Source organism: Oncorhynchus mykiss, chromosome 12 (assembly GCF_013265735.2).
Source record: "Oncorhynchus mykiss isolate Arlee chromosome 12, USDA_OmykA_1.1, whole genome shotgun sequence".
NCBI lineage: Eukaryota > Metazoa > Chordata > Actinopteri > Salmoniformes > Salmonidae > Oncorhynchus > Oncorhynchus mykiss.
In genome coordinates this window covers 9,900,526-9,925,512 of record NC_048576.1, presented here as the reverse complement: position 1 = coordinate 9,925,512, position 24,987 = coordinate 9,900,526, and the positions used below count along the sequence as shown (strand labels likewise).

Genomic DNA, 24,987 nt, shown 5'->3' with positions numbered 1-24,987 from the left:
TTTAGATTTATAATGGGTTGTTTTTGGATTGCGTTAAACAACAGTAATTGTGTGAAGGTGGGGACGCAGAGTTGTTCCAAACTACTACATGTGTGCTAGTGTCAGTTCCTCGACGGCATAGCTAGGGAGAGCAAAAACGTACAGTTGAAGACTCTTCTTTGAGTCTTAAAAGTGCATTGAAAGCACATTTTTGGAGATGTAGGTGTGTGTGTGTGTGTGTGTGTGTGTGTGTGACCACTTGGAGACACCAGTTAGTCCTCTCACTCAAAACCTTGTCATTTATTTGGTGTTATGTTGCAGCTACCCCACATTTTCCAGGAATATTCTTATCATGTTACTGAATGTATCCAGAGTATTTTCAGAGTCTGTTATACACAAATGCAATGAAAAGTACAGGAAATGCAATGAAAAGTACAGGACATGCAATGAAAAGTACAGGAAATGCAATGAAAAGTACAGGAAATGTAAAATGCACATAACTGAATCCAAACATTGGATTGTTGATTTTTTTGTCAGGTGAACTGTTGTCCTCAACTTTGGTCTAATAATTTTCCCATAATCTCCAAATGGTTCCCTTTTCAATTGCTACCATGGTTATGCATATGCATTCTGTAAGAGACATTTCTGTTTAGCCCTGCTCATATAGGCCAATTCCCATGAGTGTAAAGGGTTTTAAGGAGCTTACATCAAAGATCCTCTAAAAAGTAACAGCTGATCAACCTTCAAGTTTTCCTCACTCACAATATACAGACAAATCTGGAGGCGAAAGAAACTAACACCTGTTTAGGAGAGGTGCTGGCTAGGGGAGTAGAACACCTGTTTAGGAGAGGTGCTGGCTAGGGGAGTAGAACACCTGTTTAGGAGAGGTGCTGGCTAGGGGAGTAGAACACCTGTTTAGGAGAGGTGCTGGCTAGTGGAGTAGAACACCTGTTTAGGAGAGGTGCTGGTTAGTGGAGTAGAACACCTGTTTAGGAGAGGTGCTGGCTAGGGGAGTAGAACACCTGTTTAGGAGAGGTGCTGGCTAGGGGAGTAGAACACCTGTTTAGGAGAGGTGCTGGTTAGTGGAGTAGAACACCTGTTTAGGAGAGGTGCTGGCTAGGGGAGTAGAACACCTGTTTAGGAGAGGTGCTGGCTAGTGGAGTAGAACACCTGTTTAGGAGAGGTGCTGGCTAGGGGAGTAGAACACCTGTTTAGGAGAGGTGCTGGCTAGGGGAGTAGAACACCTGTTTAGGAGAGGTGCTGGCTAGTGGAGTAGAACACCTGTTTAGGAGAGGTGCTGGCTAGTGGAGTAGAACACCTGTTTAGGAGAGGTGCTGGCTAGTGGAGTAGAACACCTGTTTAGGAGAGGTGCTGGCTAGTGGAGTAGAACACCTGTTTAGGAGAGGTGCTGGCTAGGGGAGTAGAACACCTGTTTAGGAGAGGTGCTGGCTAGGGGAGTAGAACACATGTTTAGGAGAGGTGCTGGCTAGGGGAGTAGAACACCTGTTTAGGAGAGGTGCTGGCTAGGGGAGTAGAACACCTGTTTAGGAGAGGTGCTGGCTAGGGGAGTAGAACACCTGTTTAGGAGAGGTGCTGGCTAGGGGAGTAGAACACCTGTTTAGGAGAGGTGCTGGCTAGGGGAGTAGAACACCTGTTTAGGAGAGGTGCTGGCTAGTGGAGTAGAACACCTGTTTAGGAGAGGTGCTGGCTAGTGGAGTAGAACACCTGTTTAGGAGAGGTGCTGGCTAGTGGAGTAGAACACTTGTGTGGTTCTCTTTTTCAATATGCAGAGAAACCATTTATTTACCACTGACCATGAATATCTCTCTCGACCCCATAGAACCCAGTTTTGTTTTTGCTGATGTCATCAGAGAGGGGAAGAACAGTGCAGATGGTGAGGACGATAAGATCTACTACTTCTTCACTGAGGTGTCTGTGGAGTACGAGTTCTTTGGCAAGCTGCTCATCCCCAGGATAGCACGCGTCTGTAAGGTCAGGACACGTCAGCGGAACGGCTAACCATCTGCCACTGGCACTACCACGCCGTTCCCTGCCTCATCGCCCTCGCTCCCTCCCTCTCACCTCTCGCTCCCTCCCGCTCACCTCTCGCTCCCTCCCTCTCACCTCTCGCTCTCCCCTCTCACCTCTCGCTCTCCCCTCTCACCTCTCGCTCTCCCCCCTCACCTCTCGCTCTCCCCCCTCACCTCTCGCTCTCCCCCCTCACCTCTCGCCCTCACCTCTCGCTCTCCCCTCCCCCTCGCTCCCTCCCTCTCGCTCCCTCCCTCTCGCTCCCTCCCTCTCGCTCCCTCCCTCTCGCTCCCTCCCTCTCGCTCCCTCCCTCTCGCTCCCTCCCTCTCGCTCCCTCCCTCTCGCTCCCTCCCTCTCGCTCCCTCCCTCTCGCTCCCTCCCTCTCGCTCCCTCCCTCTCGCTCCCTCCCTCTCGCTCCCTCCCTCTCGCTCTCCCCCCACCTCTCGCTCTCCCCCCACCTCTCGCTCTCCCCCCACCTCTCGCTCTCCCCCCACCTCTCGCTCTCCCCCCACCTCTCGCTCTCCCCCCACCTCTCGCTCTCCCCCCACCTCTCGCTCTCCCCCCACCTCTCGCTCTCCCCCACCTCTCGTTCTCCCTCGCTCTCTCTCTCCCTCGCTCTCTCTCTCCCTCGCTCTCTCTCTCCCTCGCTCTCTCTCTCCCTCGCTCTCTCTCTCCCTCGCTCTCTCTCTCCCTCGCTCTCTCTCTCCCTCGCTCTCTCTCTCCCTCGCTCTCTCTCTCCCTCGCTCTCTCTCTCCCTCGCTCTCTCTCTCTCTCGCTCTCTCTCTCCCTCGCTCTCTCTCTCTCGCTCTCTCTCGCTCTCTCTCGCTCTCTCTCGCTCTCCCTCGCTCTCTCGCTCTCCCTCGCTCTCCCTCGCTCTCCCTCGCTCTCCCTCGCTCTCCCTCGCTCTCCCTCGCTCTCCCTCGCTCTCCCTCGCTCTCCCTCGCTCTCCCTCGCTCTCCCTCGCTCTCCCTCGCTCTCTCTCGCTCTCCCTCGCTCTCCCTCGCTCTCTCTCGCTCTCTCTCGCTCTCTCTCTCTCTCCCTCGCTCTCCCTCGCTCTCTCTCTCTCGCTCTCCCTCGCTCTCCCTCGCTCTCCCTCGCTCTCTCTCGCTCTCCCTCGCTCTCTCTCGCTCTCTCTCGCTCTCCCTCGCTCTCTCTCGCTCTCTCTCGCTCTCTCTCTCTCCCTCGCTCTCTCTCTCCCTCGCTCTCTCTCTCCCTCGCTCTCTCTCTCCCTCGCTCTCTCTCTCCCTCGCTCTCTCTCTCCCTCGCTCTCTCTCTCCCTCGCTCTCTCTCTCCCTCGCTCTCTCTCTCTCTCTCCCTCGCTCTCCCTCGCTCTCCCTCGCTCTCCCTCGCTCTCCCTCGCTCTCCCTCGCTCTCCCTCGCTCTCCCTCGCTCTCCCTCGCTCTCGCTCTCCCTCGCTCTCGCTCTCCCTCGCTCTCTCTCTCCCTCGCTCTCTCTCTCCCTCGCTCTCTCTCTCCCTCGCTCTCTCTCTCCCTCGCTCTCTCTCTCCCTCGCTCTCTCTCTCTCTCCCTCGCTCTCTCTCTCCCTCGCTCTCCCTCGCTCTCCCTCGCTCTCTCTCGCTCTCTCTCGCTCTCTCTCGCTCTCTCTCGCTCTCTCTCGCTCTCTCTCGCTCTCTCTCTCCCTCGCTCTCTCTCTCCCTCGCTCTCTCTCTCCCTCGCTCTCTCTCTCCCTCGCTCTCTCTCGCTCTCTCTCGCTCTCTCTCGCTCTCTCTCTCCCTCGCTCTCTCTCTCCCTCGCTCTCCCTCGCTCTCCCTCGCTCTCCCTCGCTCTCTCGCTCTCTCTCTCTCCCTCGCTCTCCCTCGCTCTCTCTCGCTCTCTCTCTCTCTCTCTCCCTCTCTCTCTCTCTCGCTCTCTCTCTCTCTCTCTCCCTCTCTCTCCCTCTCGCTCTCTCTCGCTCTCTCTCGCTCTCTCTCTCTCCCTCGCTCTCGCTCTCTCTCGCTCTCTCTCGCTCTCTCTCTCTCTCTCTCCCTCTCTCTCCCTCTCGCTCTCTCTCTCTCCCTCTCTCTCCCTCTCTCTCCCTCTCTCTCCCTCTCTCTCCCTCTCTCTCCCTCTCTCTCCCTCTCTCTCCCTCGCTCCCTCTCTCTCCCTCTCTCTCCCTCGCTCTCCCTCGCTCTCCCTCGCTCTCCCTCGCTCTCCCTCGCTCTCCCTCGCTCTCCCTCGCTCTCCCTCGCTCTCCCTCGCTCTCCCTCGCTCTCCCTCGCTCTCTCTCTCTCCCTCGCTCTCCCTCTCGCCCTTTCTCTCGCTCGCTCCTTTCCCTCCCCCCTCTCGCTCGCTCCTTTCCCTCCCCCCTCTCGCTCGCTCCTTTCCCTCCCCCCTCTCGCTCGCTCCTTTCCCTCCCCCCCTCGCTCGCTCCTTTCCCTCTCTTTCCTACTCTTTTGCTTCTTCCTACCACAGTACAGTTTGTTCACTGTGTCCGGTTTCAACTGCCTGTGGGTTCAATTCCTGCAGGGATCAAATATACATAAATTATATTTGGATGAATGTGTCTGCTAACTGTCATATGCTATTATTATTATTATTATTATTATTATTATTATTATTATTATTATATATAAATGTGCCTCATCTCTCTGCAGGGTGATCTGGGGGGCCAACGGACGCTACAGAAGAAATGGACCAGTTTCCTGAAGGCCAAGCTGGTGTGTTCCATGCCAGAGCTCAACTTCGTGTTCAACGTGGTTAATGACGTGTTCATACTGAAGACTGCTGACTGGAGAGAGACTGTCATCTACGGAGTGTTCACATCCCAGTGGTGAGTTGGGATTCTCAGTCAGGACACTGTAATAACTCAAACTCCATTTTATTAACATGTTACATTTCCTTCAGAAAGTATTCACCTCTAGACTTATTCTACATTTTGGTGATGCAGCCTTGAATTCAAAATGGATGAAAAAATGATCTCAATCAACTACACACAACACCCTTGCATAAGTATTCAAACCCCTCAGTCAATACTTTGTAGAAGCTAAGAGCTTTCCATACCTGGATTGTGCAACATTTGCTCACATTTTTTTTATTTGTATTATTCAAAGTATTTTCAAATTGGTTGTTGATCATTGCTAGACAACCATGTTCAGGTCTTGCCATAGATTTTCCAGGTTTAAGTCAAAACTGTAACTCTGCCACTCAGGAAATTTCACTGTCTTATTGGGAAGTCACTCCAGTGTAGATTTGGTCTTGTGTTTTAGCTTATGGTCCTGTTGGATTGTGAATTCCTCTCCCAGTGTCTGTTCGAAAGCAGACTGAAGCAGGTTTTCCTCTAGGATTTTGCCTGTGCTTAGCTCTATTCAGTCTATTTTTATCCTGAAAAACTCCCCAGTCTTTAACGATTACAAGCATACCCCTAACATGATACAGCCACCACTATGCTTGAAACTATGGAGAGTGGTACTCCGTAATGTATTGGATTTGCCCCAAACGCAACACAACAATTAGTATTCAGGACAAAAAGTGAATTTCTTTGCCACATTTTTTGCAGTATTACTTTAGTGCCTTGTTGTAAACAGGATTTATGTTTTGGGAATATTTTTTATTCTGTACAGGCTTCCTTTTCACTCTGTCAATTAGTTACAACAATTAATGGCTGTGATAGGAGAAAACAGGATGGATCAACAACAGTGTAGTTCCTCAACAAAACTAACCTGTTTAAAAGTCATGATTGGAATCATGGTGACATTTCCTGAGTGGTTTCATTCCTCTCCGGCAACAGTTAGGAACGGCTGTCCCCAACCGACTAAAAAAATCTATATATAATAATCTTGGTAGACCAAGAGGAGTAGTCAGTTCTTTCGAACAATCAATTGATCTAAATTTATTAACCTGTATTTTTCCATATATAGACACACATCCTATGTTTGAATCAAATCAACTATATGCACTGAGCTTGTCTGATGCTCTTAAGTTGTTTGATTAAATAATTAAGATGCACAAATGACTAGAGGGAGTCCTACCGCAAATGATTTGATTGTGCCTGGCCAGGCTCAGACATGCTACACCTTGTTAAAAAAAATACTTTGACTGTGACTAGCAACCGTTTCTCTCTCCTCCCTGCTGCAGCAACCACCACAGAACATCAACAGTATTTATCATGCTGTCTGTGTTGCTGAAGCTGTCACATAATTACAGACATTTCTGACTGAGAAGTTTTGTTACAGAAATCCCTAATTTGTTTAGATAAAAACATTCCCTATTACGTATGCATCTCATGCATGTTAACGACAGGGCCTGACCTATAGCATATCATAATCACATCAATAAATTGGTTACAACAAACTCTGAACACCGTAACAGCAAAATGGATGCAGAGGACGTGACAAACTGGAGATGGGGGAATGTGTACTGGTTTCTCAGGAAGTAAAGGGGAAGTCAGATGTGTGGAATAAATGTGACTAGTTGTTAAATACTGGAGATGAAGAAAAATAATTTAAGGAACAAGCTTTGTCTGCGTATTATGTTTACAAACAGATGCTGTTAGATTACAATAAACCTTTTCTGACTGTTTGGAACAGTTTTAAACACTAAATAACTTAAAAGCGTACCAGAGAGTGTTGTGATGTTTAAAACAAAATTGAGAAGCCATTATCACAGCAAAGACTAAACAGTCGCATGCATTCGTGAATGCAATTGCCTAAATGGAACGGTTTATTTATTTTTCACGCTAATTATTGAAGTCGCTTAGTTATTTTATTTTAAAATTAAAATGCTTGATTGCAACATGGTCTAGGAAGAAGGCGCCAATTCAACAGCGCGCTGTTTCAGAACCGCCGACGGCAACCGCGAACAAATGCAGGAGAGAGAGCGGCAGTAGTTATAAAATAATAATATTTGTGTTCGTGTTGCACCATTTGTTCTTTATCATGTAGTTTCAGTAACATGTGTCTTAAAAGGATGGACTGTACCATCCCCATAGCCTCCACAATGGATTAGTCCACTCATAGGCGGAAGTCAGACAGTTGTCTTGTACACCGTGAATCATTTTTTTAACTACTGCTCGACTAAAGAAATCTCGATCGACCGACCAGTCGACTAAATTCAGTCAGCCCTTGGAAGGACACCTCTGTCTTTGTAGTGACTGGGTGTATTGATACACCATCCAAAGTGTAATTATAACTTCACCATGCTCAAAGAGATATTCAATGTCGGCTTTTAATTTTTTTTTTACCCATCTGCCAATAGGTGCCCTTCTTTGTGAGGCATTGGAAAACATCCCTGATCTTTGTGGTTGAATCTGTGTTTGAAATTCACTGCTCAACAGATGGACATTACAGATAATTATATGTGTGGGGTACAGAGATGAGGCAGTCATTCAAAAATCATGTTAAACACTATCGCACACATGTTGCATGTACAAAGAGGTTTAACATTATTATTATTATTATATATTATTATTATTATATATTATTATTATTATTATTTATTATTATTATTATATATTATTATTATTATTATTATTATTATTTATTATTATTATTATATATTATTATTATTATTATTATTATTATTATATATTATTTATTATTATTATTATTATTATTATATATTATTATTATTATTATATATTATATATTATTATTATTATTATTATTATTATTATTTATTATTATTATTATTATTATATATTATTAGTATTATATATTATATATTATTATTATTATATATTATTATTATTATTTATTATTATTATTATATATTATTATTATTATTATTATTATTATATATTATTATTATTATTTATTATTATTATTATTATTATATATTATTAGTATTATATATTATATATTATTATTATTATATATTATTATTATTATTTATTATTATTATTATATATTATTATTATTATTATTATTATTATATATTATTATTATTATTTATTATTATTATTATTATTATATATTATTATTATTATTATTATTATTATTATATATTATTATTATTATTTATTATTATTATTATATATTATTATTATTATTATTATTATTATTATTATTATTATTATTATATATTATTATTATTATTATATATTATATATTATTATTATTATTATTATTATTTATTATTATTATTATTATTATATATTATTAGTATTATATATTATTATTATTATTATTATATATTATTATTATTATATATTATTATTATTATTTATTATTATTATTATTATATATTATTATTATTATATATTATTATTATTATTTATTATTATTATTATTATATATTATTATTATTATATATTATTATTATTATATATTATTATATAATATTATTATTATTACTATTATACTTATTGACTAAAGGAATTTCAGATGTTCATTTTAATTAGTTTGAAAACATTTTTTTTTTTACATTCCACTAACATTATGGGGTATTGTATGTAGGCCAGTGGCAACATATTATTATTATAAATCCATTTTAAATTCAGGCAGTAACACAACAAAATGGGGAAAAAGTCAAGGGGTGTGAATACCTTCTGAAGGCTCTGTCATTTTACCACGGTGTTAATAGGTATCGGAGCGACCACATCTCACCATGGCAGTGGTGACACCCACTTGTGGAAGGGTGTTCTGTGACATTGTCTTTGTCTCTTTCTTGTCCAGGGGAAACGTAGGCCTGTCTGCAGTGTGTGCCTACGACATGTTGTCAGTAGAAAATGTGTTCTCCAAGGGGAAATACATGCAGAAAGCCACAGTGGAACAGTCTCACACCAAGTGGGTGAGGTACAACGGGATCACCCCCACCCCTCGCCCAGGAGCTGTAAGTGTTGCTTGCTGAAATCACCTTCTAAACATGTCTACATCTTATTTTGTAGTTGTGTTTAATCATACCTTGGATTGAATTGTCACATTTGGACCGGATTAGAGCGTTGTATCCTTCATAGCATCATCCCCTCTCACTCCTATCCATCTGTAGTGCATCAACAACCACCACCGTCTCCAGAACATCAGCAGCTCTCTCCACCTGCCTGACAAGACCCTGCAGTTTGTTAAGGACCATCCCTTACTGGAAGACCCTGTCCTTCCCATCGGCAACGGGCCCAAACTCATCACCAAGGATGTCAGCTACACCCAGATCGCTGTGGAGAGGGTGCAGGCGTTGGACAACAACGTATATGACGTCATATTTACTGGGACCGGTAGGCGCCAACGGTTCTCAGGGAGCTGGCTGAGGTTCAGAGGACAGTGTTGTGTGGGAGTTATAGGGTCAATTCCATTTTAATTTGGTTAATTAAAATGTTCCTCGTTGTTGTGAAAGGTGTTTGTATTTGGTGGGATTATGATCAACTCTCAGCTCCTGATTAAGACAAAAGGGACGTATTTCGGTCCTTGATATGGCGTTGACGTTTCCCCCTCTAACCCTTTAGATAAAGGACTTCTGCATAAATCGGTGGTGTATGACGGGCTGGTCCATACAGTGGAAGAGATTCAGCTTCTCCACAAATCTGAGCCTATCAAGACCTTGCTTCTGTCATCACAAGGGGTAAGTCAAAGAGAAATATGGAAGGAGACTCTCACATCCGTGTCTCACGGAAAGTGAGTTCTCCTCTCCTGTGATGACACTTAAACTGAGGAAGACATCGAAACGTCAGTCGCCAGTTCGCATCATGTACAATGGAGCAAAAAGGAGCAATAATAAATACGTCTCTTTCAAGTTCCTTTTCAACGTTTTTCTTGTTCAGCCATTTCCAATAAAACTAAAGATATTGAATACCCAAAGACAAGCTAAGCTTTATTTCTCAATTTGAGAAGTCTACCTACCCACTAACTTTGGCCCTCGATTTGGATTTCATGTCCGTGTAAAACTGTTCAACTCGAGAGTAGAAAAAGGGGAAGTTACCGACCAGAGACGACGAGTCTGCGCCGATGTTAAAACCACAACTTCTCTGTGAAAGAATAATGAGCATTGTTTGCTCTCTACGGGCCAGACTTACACGGCATTTAAGCATTTTTACAGACACTGTAAAAAAAAAAATGTGTTGACTTTGAAGGTGTATGTTAATCTTTAGTGTGTCTGTAACGTCTTGGAATTTGAGGTTACTGTAGTTGGCGCGTATCAGACTCAAAAGAAACACGTGGCTTTTCTCTGCAACTTCACTACCCTTACACACTTCTCTATTATCAGTAGCATTTCATTCTTATTATTCAAGTTATTACCTATAAATATTAGTCTAGTATACAAATGAAGACTTGTAAGATTGGAGAGGAATTCTGAAAGAATACAGATTTTAAACTATTCACACCAAGTCCGTTTGTTTTTGCCCCCACTTTTCCTAACAATTCACATAACTTCCCCAACACTGCTTTAAACAAATAAATATAATAATATTTAACCTTTTTATTTAACTAAGGAAGTCAGTTAAGAACAAATTATTATTTACAATGATAAGGCATAAGGCCTCCTGTGCAGACCCCCCTCATCTAAATACAATATAAATAGTCACTGGATATTAGCGGGAACTGGAACACGCTGTCGTACAAGTCAATCCAGAGCATCCCAAACATTTTTTCTTTTTTTATATTTTTATTGAACTAGGCAAGTCAGTTAAGAACAAATTCTTATTTTCAATGATGACCTAGGAACAGTGGGTTAACTGCCTGTTCAGGGGCAGAATGACAGATGTCACCTTGTCAGGGTTTGAACTTGCAACCTTCCGGTTACTAGTCCAACGCTCTAACCACTAGGCTACCCTGCCGTCCCATGCTCAATGGGGGACATGTCTGGTGAATATGCCGTCCATGGAAGAACTGTGACATCTCCAGCTTCCAGGAATTGTGTACAAATCCTTGTTCATTATCATGCTGAAGCATGAGGTGATGGCGACGGATGAATGGCACGACAGTGGGCCTCAGGATCTCGTCACGGTATCTCTGTGCATTCAAATTGCCATCGTGTTCATTGTCCTTAACTTATGCCTGCCCCATACCATAACCCTACTGCCACCATGGGGCACTCTGTTCACAACGTTGATGTCAGCAAACCACTCGCCCACACGACACCATACACGTGGTCTGAAGTTGAGAGGCCGGTTGGCCGTACTGCCAAATTCTCTAAAACGACGTTGGAGACGGCTTATGGTAGAGAAATGAACATTCAGTTCTCTGGCAACAGCTCTGTTGGACATTCCTGCAGTCAGCATGCCAATTGCACGCTCCCTCAACTTGAGACATCTGTGGCGTTGTGTGACAGAACTGCACATTTTAGAGTGGCCTTTTATTGTCCCCGGCACAAGGTGCACCTGTGTAATTATCATGCTGTTGAATCAGCTTCTTGATATGCCACACCTGTCAGGTGGATGGATTATCTTGGCGAAGGAGAAATGCTTGCTAACAGGGATGTAAACAACATTTGAGAGAAATAAGATTTTTACGCATATGGAACATTTCTGGGATTTTTTTATTTCAGCTCATGAAACACGGGACCAACACTTTACGTGTTGTGTTTCTATTTTTGTTCAGTGTATAGAGTTTAAAACGAATAGGCCTAGGTCTATTCAAGGAGAGAAGCATCGATCGATCCTCTTGCTTGCTGAATGGCTACAAAATAGGCGACAGTACAAGGTTGGCAATGAACTGGCATAGGGGTTTGAATGGCGAGAGTGACGTGTAGCCTAGCTCTGGTGTGATGTGTTTACATTGGCTAAATTGATACCTTGCTGCACTGATGCATTGCAAACGTAAAAAAACTGACATTAATTCACACAAGGTGAATTGTGCAGCCTGTCAGTGGCAGTGTCCCAGATAACAATTCAATTGGTCAACAGCTTATTATCGAATGAAAAAAATATGTAACGAAAAAATAATGAAGTGTGTGGCAGGACGATATTTTGCAACTGGTGTGAACAGACGTGCTCGTATAGATTATTTTTTTTTTTACTAATTATTCGATTTGAAAATGACAGACTTTGTGAGAAAGGGCCTTTAACTGAAATGTGTCATTTAAAAATCATGATGGGAGCGTTTGATTTGTATTAGAGAGATTGAGTCCAGACAGGCTACTTTAGGAAACTTTCTGAGTGGACATAAGCCTATAGAGAGAATCAGAGAACTCTCTCACACACACACACACACACACACACACACACACACACACACACACACACACACACACACACACACGTAAAAGCACCCATCAATCAAAGCCACCAGCGTATGTCAGACTCAAGCAAATATCATTTTTTTCATGAAAACGTTTTCAAAAATCTAGGCCTACTTTAAGCTTTCTGAAAGTAGTATATAAGATAATGAATTGACGAGGAAAGGATGAAGGTGAGAGAGACCACAATGCAATAGTATGAAGTTGAACTGTAACAATATTAAAATGGAAACAAATAAAGGCAACATGTTCATAGACTAATCAACACTGATAAATAGGCTATGTGGAAAAAAAAGATTCCTTGTCGAATTATTCCATGCCAGGTTGGAGATGATTGACACATTATAGGCCTCAGAGCCAGAACAACCATGTTGACTGCTGTTGAATAGTTAATGAATAGTCGCACTATATTGTATTTACTAGCAAGCAATGAAAATGTGCCTTGTATAAAAGGAAGTACACGTATATACAGTGCCTTACTAAAGTATTCGGCCCCCTTGAACTTTGCGACCTTTTGCCACATTTCAGGCTTCAAACATAAAGATATAAAACAATTTTTTTGTGAAGAATCAACAACAAGTGGGACACAATCATGAAGTGGAACGACTTTTATTGGATATTTCAAACTTTTTTAACAAATCAAAAACTGAAAAATTGGGCGTGCAAAATTATTCAGCTCCTTTACTTTCAGTGCAGCAAACTCTCTCCAGAAGTTCAGTGAGGATCTCTGAATGATCCAATGTTGACCTAAATGACTAATGATGATAAATACAATCCACCTGTGTGTAATCAAGTCTCCGTATAAATGCACCTGCACTGTGATAGTCTCAGAGGTCCGTTAAAAGCGCAGAGAGCATCATGAAGAACAAGGAACACACCAGGCAGGTCCGAGATACTGTTGTGAAGAAGTTTAAAGCCGGATTTGGATACAAAAAGATTTCCCAAGCTTTAAACATCCCAAGGAGCACTGTGCAAGCGATAATATGGAAATGGAAGGCGTATCAGACCACTGCAAATCTACCAAGACCTGGCCGTCCCTCTAAACTTTCAGCTCATACAAGGAGAAGACTGATCAGAGATGCAGCCAAGAGGCCCATGATCACTCTGGATGAACTGCAGAGATCTACAGCTGAGGTGGAAGACTCTGTCCATAGGACAACAATCAGTCGTATATTGCACAAATCTGGCCTTTATGGAAGAGTGGCAAGAAGAAAGCCATTTCTTAAAGATAGCCATAAAAAGTGTTGTTTAAAGTTTGCCACAAGCCACCTGGGAGACACACCAAACATGTGGAAGAAGGTGCTCTGGTCAGATGAAACCAAAATTGAACTTTTTGGCAACAATGCAAAATGTTATGTTTGGCGTAAAAGCAACATAGCTGAACACACCATCCCCACTGTCAAACATGGTGGTGGCAGCATCATGGTTTGGGCCTGCTTTTCTTCAGCAGGGACAGGGAAGATGGTTAAAATTGATGGGAAGATGGATGGAGCCAAATACAGGACCATTCTGGAAGAACCTGATGGAGTCTGCAAAAGACCTGAGACTGGGACGGAGATTTGTCTTCCAATAAGACAATGATCCAAAACATAAAGCAAAGTCTACAATGGAATGGTTCAAAAATAAACATATCCAGGTGTTAGAATGGCCAAGTCAAAGTCCAGACCTGAATCCAATTGAGAATCTGTGGAAAGAACTGAAAACTGCTGTTCACAAATGCTTTCCATCCAACCTCACTGAGCTCGAGCTGTTTTGCAAGGAGGAATGGGAAAAAAATTCAGTCTCTCGATGTGCAAAACTGATAGAGACATACTCCAAGCGACTTACAGCTGTAATCGCAGCAAAAGGTGGCGCTACAAAGTATTAACTTAAGGGGGCTGAATAATTTTGCACACCCAATTTTTAAGTTTTTGATTTGTTAAAAAAGTTTGAAATATCCAATAAATGTCGTTCCACTTCATGATTGTGTCCCACTTGTTGTTGATTCTTCACAAAAAAATACAGTTTTATATCTTTATGTTTGAAGCCTGAAATGTGGCAAAAGGTCGCAAAATTCAAGGAGGCCGAATACTTTCGCAAGGCACTGTAATAAAAAGAATGTACTGAAGTGCCATAGCCTATAGGCCAGCGCTTAGACAGCCCCGCTCAACTAGCGGATTAGCTGCTGGACTAAGTTATAATCATTAGTAAACACTCCCGCTATTAGGTGAAGTTTATCAACATGAAAATGCAGTTAATTATTAAATAAGTACCCCAAAATGAATGTAGGCCTATTTTAAATGTATTTGATAGTTATTTTATTTTCATGGCTGTTTTCAGCCATAAGTCAGTTACATGGTATTCAGCTACCATCACAGACCTATGTGTGTGGCTGTGTTCACAGACGAGGTCCCTGTACGCTGGCTCAGACTCGGGCGTGGTGCAGTCTCCTACTGCGTTCTGTGACAAGTACCCATCCTGTTCAGACTGTATCTTGACCCGGGACCCTTACTGTGCCTGGGATCCAGACTCTTCCACCTGTGTCAACATCTTCCACACCCAGGGCCTCACGCACCGGTAACACTCCTTTTATAGTGGCATTAGGATTATCAGCACAATGCAAAACCTACGTGTTTCTCCTGCCTCGGTGTAACCCAGTCCATCCTGTTTCTCCAACGACAAGCCTGAAAGTGTCGACCCTGATGTATGTCTACCTAATGTCAGTTCTGTTTTGTTTTTCAGGAACTTGATCCAGAGCCTTAACGGTGATGCAGACAAGTGTCCCTCAGGTCTGTAACCTCTGCATTTTAACGTGACCCAAGTCTCTGCATACTGACTAGCTATTGGCAGAGAGACGGGCTGCAGTGCTAACAGTAAACAAATACACTCATTTAGGAATGTCTTTATATCGCTTTAGTTCCGAGTTTAATTGCTATATAAGCATCTTACTTACCAGAGATTTCACATTAAACACAGCAAGGATGTTCAGGACAGATCTAGTAACACCAGCCCTCTCTTCAGAGAGTAAACTCCTCTCCTCTCCTCACAGCGCCAGGGCTCTCCGTGGAGAACTACCAGCGGGTGACAGTTAAACCAGGGAGCTCGGCTGAGCTGCCATGCCTGGTTCAGTCCAACCTGGCCGTGGTGGTCTGGAAGCAGAACAGCAGCACCATGACCGAGGCCTCCAAGTTCCACCTGATGGGTGAGACGGGTCTGCTCATTTACAGCGTGGCCCCAGAGGACCACGGCCTGTACGAGTGCTGGTCACTGGAGTGGGCCCCTGTTGCAGGGAAGAACTTCAGCCGCCTCCTGGCTGGGTATGTCCTAGACCTGGATGTCCCCAGGAGGCCATCACCACGAGGCCACCCCCCTCAGACCGCCAGCACCCTCAGCTCTGCTCACCCCCACCACCAGTCCACCGCTGCCACTGAAGGTAATAACGGTAACACCGTGAGACCCCTCCCACTAACTTCAGCCCCTCCCAGCTCCACCGCCCCCACCTCACCACCACCCACTCACAGCGCCTCGTCATCACTAACCACGCCCCCCAGCAGCAGCAACACCGCCAGGCTCCAGCCCAAGCTCCTTCCCCCCAGCTCCAGCGCCCTCCCGCTCCCAGAGACCCGGGACCCTGCGACAGAGTACCTCCAACACGACAACAGCAGTACTTTCCTCTTCCTCTTCCTCCTGTTCTTCCTCCTCTTCCTGGCTGCCCTGGTCTACAACTGTTACATGCAGTACCTACCGGGGCCGTGTCTTCGTCTTCGTGCGGCTCTGCTGGGAAGCCAGAAGAAGCCCCAACCTGAGTATTTAGCCTGCGAGGCCGGCCTCATGGAGCCCGTCACAGTAGACAAGCTGGACGTAAAGGATCAGATCCGCCTGACTCAGAACGGGGTACAGCTCCGAGCCCTGAGGGACACCGGCTATGAGACCGAGCCAGAGTGTAGCAACGGCAAGGTCCCCTCTCGCAGCTACGGGGGAGAAGACAGTCCTTCTAAAGAGAAGCCCTTTGACGTGGACTGTGACTCTCAGCCTATTGAATATGCAGACGCAGATCAAGAAGCATCACCGTACTAAAAGATGCACATCTCAGCTTCTCTTTTTACTAGTGCAAGAAATATGAAGACTTGTTATTTATAGGGGTCTTCTCCCTTGCTGGCTCTCTCCACAGTGGGCCTATACATACAAACCTGTGTGTTATACATAAGCTCAGTGGCCACCTCTCTTTCAGAAGGACAGACGGAGGCAGATTACTTCAGTTATTAGGAGGTCAAGTCACACATCCCGCTTGCCTTCAGAGATTCTCTTACTCACTCTGGCTACCCCAAGATCAATCAAATGTAGGGCCTACTAACTAAATATTAAAATCATAGCCTAATCTCTGTGCAAACCAGTAACCATCTCGCTCTGCATTTTTCCAGCAAGAAACGCTGATTTTTATTCCAAATTGGAAACATTGTTTACCAAATTGGTAAGTTAACTTGTTTTCCAAATTGGAGCCTTTGTTAGTTATTTTTTTGTACAATGCGGGGAGCTTCTTCTTCTAAGGCTGTTAAAACATAACATGGGAGCTTCTTCTTCTAAGGCTGTTAAAACATAGCTTGAACTTCTTCTTCTAAGGCTGTTAAAACATAACTTGTTTGTTGTATTTTTCTGAATATTCAGTGAAATAAGGCTATTTGACGTAGTAGGTCAGCTGCTTTCCATCTCAACTTATAGTACCATCTCCTTTAGAACCTCTAGGACGATCTCCTCTAGAACCTATAGTACCATCTCCTCTAGAACCTCTAGGACGATCTCCTCTAGAACGATCTCCTCTAGAATCTCTAGGACGATCTCCTCTAGAACCTCTAGGGCGATCTCCTCTAGAACCTCTAGGGCGATCTCCTCTAGAACCTCTAGGACGATCTCCTCTAGAACCTATAGTACCATCTCATCTAGAACCTCTAGGACGATCTCCTCTAGGACAATCTCCTCTAGAACCTCTAGGACAATCTGTAAATTCTCAGGGACGGTTTGTTAGTTCGCTCTATGCCTTGTTCTCTGGTGGTGGTTAGAAAAAGCTATGTCGATAAACAGACAACCACTGGTGGCCAGTGACTGACTGATGGAAAAGGTGTGGTATGACTGATATGAGATCTATAGATATTTATACAATGGGTGGGTCTAATCCTGGACGATGATTGATTAAAACTGCATTCCAACCGGTGTCTATTCCACAAGTTACCACTGGCTAAAGCTATAACGTTGAATTGCCTATTTACTCTGTTCAATCCACTGTTTCATCAGCCCAGCCACTATAAAAAGCATCTCGACATAATCTACCATTTCTTTAAGACTAGCAATTGGTTTTCAGTAGTCTGTCTCTCTCTCTGACATTTGCAACACTGTTTCAGTATTGACATTCGATCTTCAGCTGTCCCATAGTAATGAATGTGTCGGGATGAGACAGGCAGGCAGCTTTTCTCAGCCAGGCAAAATCATGAATCCGCGTCATTTTTATGGATTGTATACAAAGAAATGTAAATAGAAAACAGAACTAAATGAAGTGCAGCTAATTTGCAGTCTTTCCAGCTTCAGTTTGAAGTGATTGTGTTAGCTGTGTTGTTGACTAGCTCCTCAGTGTCCTGACGAGAGAGCACATTTCTATGCCAGGTGAAATCGTGCCTCATTAGCTCATTTTTATGGATGTATCCGGATGTATACACAAATGTCACTAGAAAACGGCGTAAGCAAATGCAGCTACTTTGTTGTTATTCTGGCTGCACTCTTTGACGTGACTAAGTTAGCCAGCCAGCCAGCTAGCTAGCTAGCAAGCAAAGGATAAAAACGTTGCCAGCCAGTAGAACATTTACAACGAACGACTGGGTCGCGTCTCTGGCAACCGAAACCAATAGAACAAACGACCAGCCGGCTTGGATAGCAACCCTAGATTTGTGTCGGGACTATATTTTGTGGGAGGATGAAATGGTATGAATAGATTCATCCAAATAATGTTTTTAAAAAAAATATGTAAATCATTATTTGAATGTGTTGGTGACCCGTTGTATAAAAGTGATAATGCCCTCAAGCCGGGGATCGGAGGATATATTGGCACAGTTTTCGACTTTGTCTCGGGCCTAACACCCGTGCCAATATATCCTCCGAACACCGGTTTGAGGGCATTATCACTTAAATCTAGTCTCATTCCTTACATGTTTGTCAATGACAATTTTAAAGATTAAGCCTATGAGGCATCATCAGCTGTTTTTATGAAAGGAGGACTTGGTTTTGGTAATCATCCCGTTTTATGAAAGGAGGACTTGGTTTTGGTAATCATCCCGTTTATGAAAAGATGACTTGGTTTTGGTAATCATCCCGTTTTATGAAAGGAGGACTTGGTTTTGGTAATCATCCCGTTTTATGAAAGGAGGACTTGGTTTTGGTAATCACCTGTTTCATGAAAGGAGGACGTGGTTTTGGTAATCCTGTTTTTATACGGGGAAAATGCTGAAGTGAGTGAACGTGACTCACTAGATGACGACGACGGGAAATGCTGGACACTCAAACCACTGCTGTCTGAAGAGCACAGACCTCTCCAGAGCTACACGGCTCTATTCTAACTCTTGTCTCCTGTGAATCCACAATTCCAATGGTACGAAGACACGTGAACTCTGGGGTCATATTTACTAGACATGAGCTTCCTCCATATTAACCTGTGTTGGTTAGTTTTCCCCACTGGTCATGTCAGTATGTACATTAAGCTTCTCTAATGTTAGAAGCTTTGTAAAATGAAAAGGTGAAATATTATAAAGCATTTGTTTTCTTTGTCCTTAGAACATTGGCACTGGAAGTAATCAGATGTTTTTTTTTATTGAATGAAGCTTTAAGTTTTACTCTTTTAAAGATGATTATTTAGTAATAACTGTCCGACTTGTATGTTCTCATTTTATTTTAGTGTAGTAATGTTGTTTTTGAATTTCTATGGATGTATTGGTTCACAAGGCCTCTTTTAATAGTTAGACCTATAGCCTCCCCTCCTGTGTCTGTCTGTTTCACACATTTATCTTACTGCCTGGCTGTTGTCCTTAGAGAACTCTCCTTTCTCTCCTTCGGCTCTCCCCACCTCCTCCCTCTCTCCCTCACAGCCGCCTCCTCTGCTGTTCCTCCTCTCTCTCCTGTTGACACTTCCTCATCCCTGTCCACCTCGGGAAGTAGTCCCTCTCTCCCTCCTTCCTCCACCTCCTCTGAGGGGTTAGGGGTATGCCTGCTGCCCCCATCCCTCCAAGACCAGGCTTGGGGGGTTCAGGCTCAGGAGGCCTTCCTGCTCTTCTGTCTGGCCTTGGGTGAGTGGTGCCTGTTGTGACCTATGTGTGTGTCTCTCTCTCACTCCACACCTTGCATGTGGCTTTCTCCCTTCAGACACACATCAACCAACCCCCTACATACCTACCTACCTTTCTACCCTAACCTGGGATGTGTTCACATCCTCAAAACAAGTGTGTTCCTTGAGCCATGCGTTATTCTGACCCCTTTTAAATGTTATAGGTGACGGTACAATAATGTGATGAAAAGTTAGATGTTTTTGTGTTAAGGTACAGTAGATCAGCTCACTGAAATATGTATTTGATTGAGCAAGTTGTCTCAAAGGTTTTAGTTCCATTTTTTTTATATATATATATATATATAAACTTGCACCATTTTGTATATTGTGTTATTGGGAAATCTGAGACAGATATTTAATTTGAAACGAGGCGAGAGAGGTCTTTATAAGAACAAAAGACTGTTTTTGGTACTTTTTAAGCTCTGTCAATTACTGAGTTTCTAAAACTAGAACTTGTGCCTGTACAGTGTATATATTTGTGTATATATGGAATATACTTTTTGAAGATGTTCGTATATCCATAGGCATTCTGGGGCTACTGTTCGTATGGGGGGTTTTAATACATCCTGATTTCAAATGTTTTGAACATTTAGCCTACTGGTTTAACTGTCATAATGCTAACATGTGCAAACCAAGCTAACTAGGTTACTTTTATACACACGGACAGGAAATGTAGGAAGACGAGCTTCTGATTTATTAAAAGTTTTAGTCTTTATGACCTTTTTTTGAAAGATTAAAATTGCATACATTGAAAAAACGAATTGACTGAATGTGATCTTTTGAAAACAAATGAAAAGGCCATCGGAGAACATTGCACAAGTCATTCACCTCACCACAAATTACGTTTCCCCTCAATCACGATTGAATGTTTTTAAAATAGGCTGACGCACAACAGGAGCACATCTATTTGGACTCAAATCTGCACACTTGATCCTAGGCAGTATTTAGAATGAAGTGGTTCATGCTAATATATGCTACCATATTAGAATCTGAAAACTGTGCAAATTATGTGCAGAATGATAAGTCCTTTCTGTGCTGAGGATCTGTTAGAGTCAGATCTGTCAGGTATTTCTATGATCGTGAACCAAGGAGTTTGTTTGGTGTGAGAGCTTAGAATTGACGTTCCTCGACAGCAATTTTAATGTGCCAAAGCACACACCTGGTTTACGGGAATCAAACCTTCAGTAAAGCAGAATTTAATTGATCTGCTTCCTCTCAGTTTGGGCTGAAACACTGTGAATCAGAATAGGATGTCAGTGCTATAGCGTTGCTCTTTATTAAGTGGCTAAGGAGCTTAGCTGGAGAAACGGGGACGGTTTCCTGGACAGAGATGAAGCCCTCAACTAAAAAGCATGTTCACAATAGACGCTCTCCATCCAAAGTCCATATGAAGTCCCATTATGTCCCTCAGGTCCCAGTGATCTCCAAATTCACTGGCAGGTGAACGGGGCCCACCTGGAGACGCCCATCACAGAGTACCGCCACCCCTTGGTCCGGGGGGACCCCCATGGAGAGGTGCTGGTGAGCAGCTGGGTGAGAGAGAGGGCCCTGGTCAAGGACTCCAGCTACCAATGTGTCGCTGCGTCCAGCGCAGGAAATGACACATCTAAAGTGGACCTCAACATCCTCAGTAGAGGTAGTGATCATAGATGGTCGGGATAGCTACACCTTTTATATTGTTCTCTTCTCTCTCCATAAGCTCCTGCCTGCATGTTGAACGAATCCTATGAATGAGTCCTTGTCAAATTATGCAGTAGGTTCTAGAAAATCAGTGTCAACGCAAATCTTATTAACAAGGACAGGGGTGTAATAGTTAGCTAAACATTGAAATCATTAGCTAAAAAAATTGAGTTTCTATTGGGAAAATTCAGGTAGGTCCCTCAACCATTTTCGTTTCATGCGCTTCCATTTAAGAAATGTTTTGCAACAGAATCTGCGTAATGAATACGCCCCCAGGCAAACACTCTTACATTACCAGGGTTGTGTTCATTAGGGCACACAACGGAAAATGGTTTGCAAGTCCAGGTGTTAATTATTTAACTTTTTCAGTACGTTTTCTTCCGTTTGGTGCCTAATGAGCATGATGACCCAGTTCTCTTGATTCAACTGATATTATAGTAGTCAATTGTCAAATACAGTAAGTTTTCAACTGATATCACAGTATTGCCTACTGTAATATCAGTTGAATCAAGAGAACTGGGGTCATCATGCTCATTGGGCACAAAACGGAAGAAAACGTACTGAAACAGTAACAGTGTTAAATACAGTAACTTTTGTTTCTGATGAACAGATGAAGACAGTATTCCATCCAGAGATATGAGCCAATGGAGGAGTGCCCTCTCGGAACACAACAAACTGCTAAAGAGGTGGAAAAGAGCATGGGTAGGTTTATATTCACTAAGCACCAAATCATTGGGGAAGTAGTGAACTTAGATTGGGGTGTGTTTTGTGTGTGTCAAACTGCAGTGCAATTTAAAATGAATAACTTTGAGTAACTTTTTCAATAATGTTGAAAACACATTTGATTAAAGTTTCGTAACGCTGCCTGAGTGTGTGCATGGAAGATTACCTAACGCACATGATTTAGAAGCCACCCTGAACTCACACATGCTTTTTCACTTTGCGTACCAACATTTTGATGGCTCTGCGTGTCTGTTTAGGGCCAGGGCCGAGGGGTAGTGGCTTGATGTGCTCTCCTTATCTAATATCTTAGAGCACTGCAGAGGTGATGAATTCCAGTGAATCAAGAAGTGAATGCCCCATACTTCTACACGGTTCAAAAATAGTTAACTATTTAAAACGGCACAAAAATGTGTTTGTTTCCTGGTTCAACCTGGTACGTGTCTCGGGCAAAGGATCATCAACTAGATTCAGCTGCGGGACAATATTTTTATTGAGTGGATGTTCAGGGGGTCGGAACATAATTACAGATCATTTGTAGACTGCAAAATTGATCTCAAGAAGCCCAAAACCGATATATTTGTCTAAAACAATCATTACAATGTAAATGTACTTTTATTCTGAATGGCTGCATATTTCAAGACATGGCACATGAGGGTGCAGTGAGATACTCGACTGGTTGGATGATACCTTTGTCGTCAGTCATCTTCAAAAAGTGTATACTTAACTGGAAATCAACCAATCCTCTGTCGTTGGCACAAGGTCAAATGCTTTATCATCTAGATTTTGAAAGTGCGTGGGCGAAGGCAGTTTGAGGCCATGTGGCGGAGAGCGATTGCGGGCGCTGGGGGGGGGGGGGGGGGGGGGGCGCATGTGGGTCAGGGCAGGTGTGATATCGTTCATGTTTGTGTAATGTCGTTTGTATGTGTATGTTTTGAATTGTTTGCAAAAAATCAAATCTTACAAAAAAATACCCCCAAAAATACAATTTCAAACCTACATTTGTATACGATCACTTTGAAAACACCAGCAAATTGATTGCACCAGCTCCAAGTGATTTTAATTTTGGAAATCTGTTGCAAGGTATTCCCACTCATACGTGATTGTATACAAACGTAGGTTTGAAATGAATGGTATTTTGGGGGGTATTTTTTTTGTAAGATTTCTACTACAGTAAACACTTCTACTACAGTAGACAAAGAGGGAGTTGGGGAACCTTGGTCTAAGGGTTGTGTTCAAAACAATGATTACATTACTACCTGGCTAGGGTTTACTGACCGGGAGTAACATCTAAGTCTAAAACATTTTGAAGTGCTCTTTTGTCTTTCATAATAACTTACCTAAACGTGGGATTGATGACATTTTAAACACTTTATTTTACAGTGTCCCTTTTCCTCCACCTGTTGTAGCTTCCTAGGGGCAGAAGGTAATGTGTAAGGTATTACCGATCTGCATTCTCTACAGTATGTATCTCTCCTCCTATAGGAAAGCTGTGAGGGTCAAGGTGCTCTCTGAGGTCACCTGAGCTCCACTGTTATTGGCTCCTAAGACAGGCTTCAGCCCAGGTGACCCTACCTGACCTTGGTCCAAAAATGCCAAGTCATGACGAGACATGGTACTATTCTCGCCGTTCGACGCCTGACGCAAGGCTTCAACCTCTGGCTTCGGTTCTGCAGTGTTCACCTGTTGTGGTGCATCAAAGATATTCTATAATGTTACAGGCCCTTCATACAGGCTTTAGCATAGGCCTTAGTCTCCCCCTTACTGACTGACTGGGGACTGGGCAGATCAGTTGACTTTGCTCTTGGGAGGGTCTACTCTGCATTCCCAGTGAAAGCAGAAGATTCTCTGTGACTGAGTGGCGGCATGCAGTGTCAGATATCTCCACAGTGTCTGATATCTCCACAGTGTCTGATATCTCCACAGTGTCTGATATCGCCACAGTGTCTGATATCGCCACAGTGTCTGATCTTTCCTCAGTGATCGACAGTCTACCTTTGAAGTTTGCACTTTCTTTCTCTACTGTGGTAGCAGTGTCCATCTGTCTTTCACAGTGGGCAGCTGTTACAGATGAGAATGAGATGGGTTTTGTTTTTAGATAAGTTTTAAAGTATGGGAATATAAGGTTTGTTTTGTTTTATTTAGATTATTTTACCGGTATGTCTAGACTAGAATATATCCACATTGATTTCTCAATCAAAATTAGAGTTGAGCTCTTTGTTTTACCATTACAGTACATAATATTACATTACCAGTGCTTTGCCAGAGTAACTAGAGATGAGTAAATTGTGTCAGTACAAAGATGTACAGACACAAATGTAACCTCTAAACTCCACTCTCCACTCCATAGTGCCTTTCAATAGGTTCAGATTGCTGAATAAATGCAGTTGTAGCCTATTAATGATTCAGATTCCTGTATTTTTGCCGACACATGTATTCTCTGTCATTATGTGGTCAGTTAAACTCTTGTCACTGAAATGTTTAATTCCATGTGTTAATCATATGACAATGTGGGAGAAGAAAATTGTATTAAAGAGAACTTGACAGTGGAACTTGATGTTGCCTTATTGTCTATCATACTGTGTTCTTCATTGGCCACGTTTGAGGGCAGTGAAGAACAGTTCAGACATTTGATATTTCAGTGGTTTGAATGCAGTTCAGATATGTCTGTGGTTCATATCAGTGTCAGGTCTTTGTGACATTTAGGCTATAAAGGAGAGCGTCACAGTGAAACTTCACAACAGCTGCGCTCAGACATCCCATTTCGAATCCAAATACTTTCTATCATGATGACATCAAAGCAGCAATACTCCACAGGAACAGATTCTCTGGTTGAATTATTAAGTAGCACCTACTGGTAGGCTAGGCCCCCATGTACTTGTCTGAGTTAGAGGTCTGTCTCCACACTCCGGTTTACAGCCTGGCATCTGCAGTGATATGGCAAAGACAATGTAACAGATGCACAGTCACCTAGTGTGATAATAATTAGAAGGCTAGCTACCCTTTAGGTGAGATTATTGATAGCCAGTTGCCGGTCTGTTTCTGCTCTCTAGCCAACTCAGTATCGTCATGAATTGGCAACAGAGCAGAAACGGACTTTCACCCTAGTCGTGAACACCTGCTACACTCAAAATA

The 24,987-nt window shown here is 43.1% G+C and overlaps 1 protein-coding gene across 11 annotated transcripts in view; it reads left to right on the top strand.

Annotated features, from left to right (window-relative positions):
• sema4d (sema domain, immunoglobulin domain (Ig), transmembrane domain (TM) and short cytoplasmic domain, (semaphorin) 4D) overlaps positions 1-24,404 on the top strand; it is an 82,685-nt gene extending 58,281 nt beyond the window's left edge. For 9 of the 11 annotated variants that reach the window (XM_036936874.1, XM_036936865.1, XM_036936870.1 and 6 more), the window contains 12 exons: positions 1,820-1,971; positions 4,601-4,776; positions 8,618-8,774; positions 8,931-9,153; positions 9,382-9,497; positions 14,494-14,666; positions 14,832-14,878; positions 15,139-15,522; positions 19,217-19,414; positions 20,864-21,088; positions 21,743-21,834; positions 23,338-24,404. In XM_036936874.1, coding sequence (XP_036792769.1) covers positions 1,820-1,971; positions 4,601-4,776; positions 8,618-8,774; positions 8,931-9,153; positions 9,382-9,497; positions 14,494-14,666; positions 14,832-14,878; positions 15,139-15,522; positions 19,217-19,414; positions 20,864-21,088; positions 21,743-21,834; positions 23,338-23,367 — 1,973 coding nt within the window. In that variant the 3' untranslated portion in view covers positions 23,368-24,404. The remainder of the gene's footprint in view (positions 1-1,819; positions 1,972-4,600; positions 4,777-8,617; positions 8,775-8,930; positions 9,154-9,381; positions 9,498-14,493; positions 14,667-14,831; positions 14,879-15,138; positions 15,523-19,216; positions 19,415-20,863; positions 21,089-21,742; positions 21,835-23,337) is intronic. The other 2 variants (XM_036936875.1, XM_036936876.1) reach the window with 2 other exon arrangements.
• Positions 24,405-24,987: the final 583 nt, after the last annotated feature.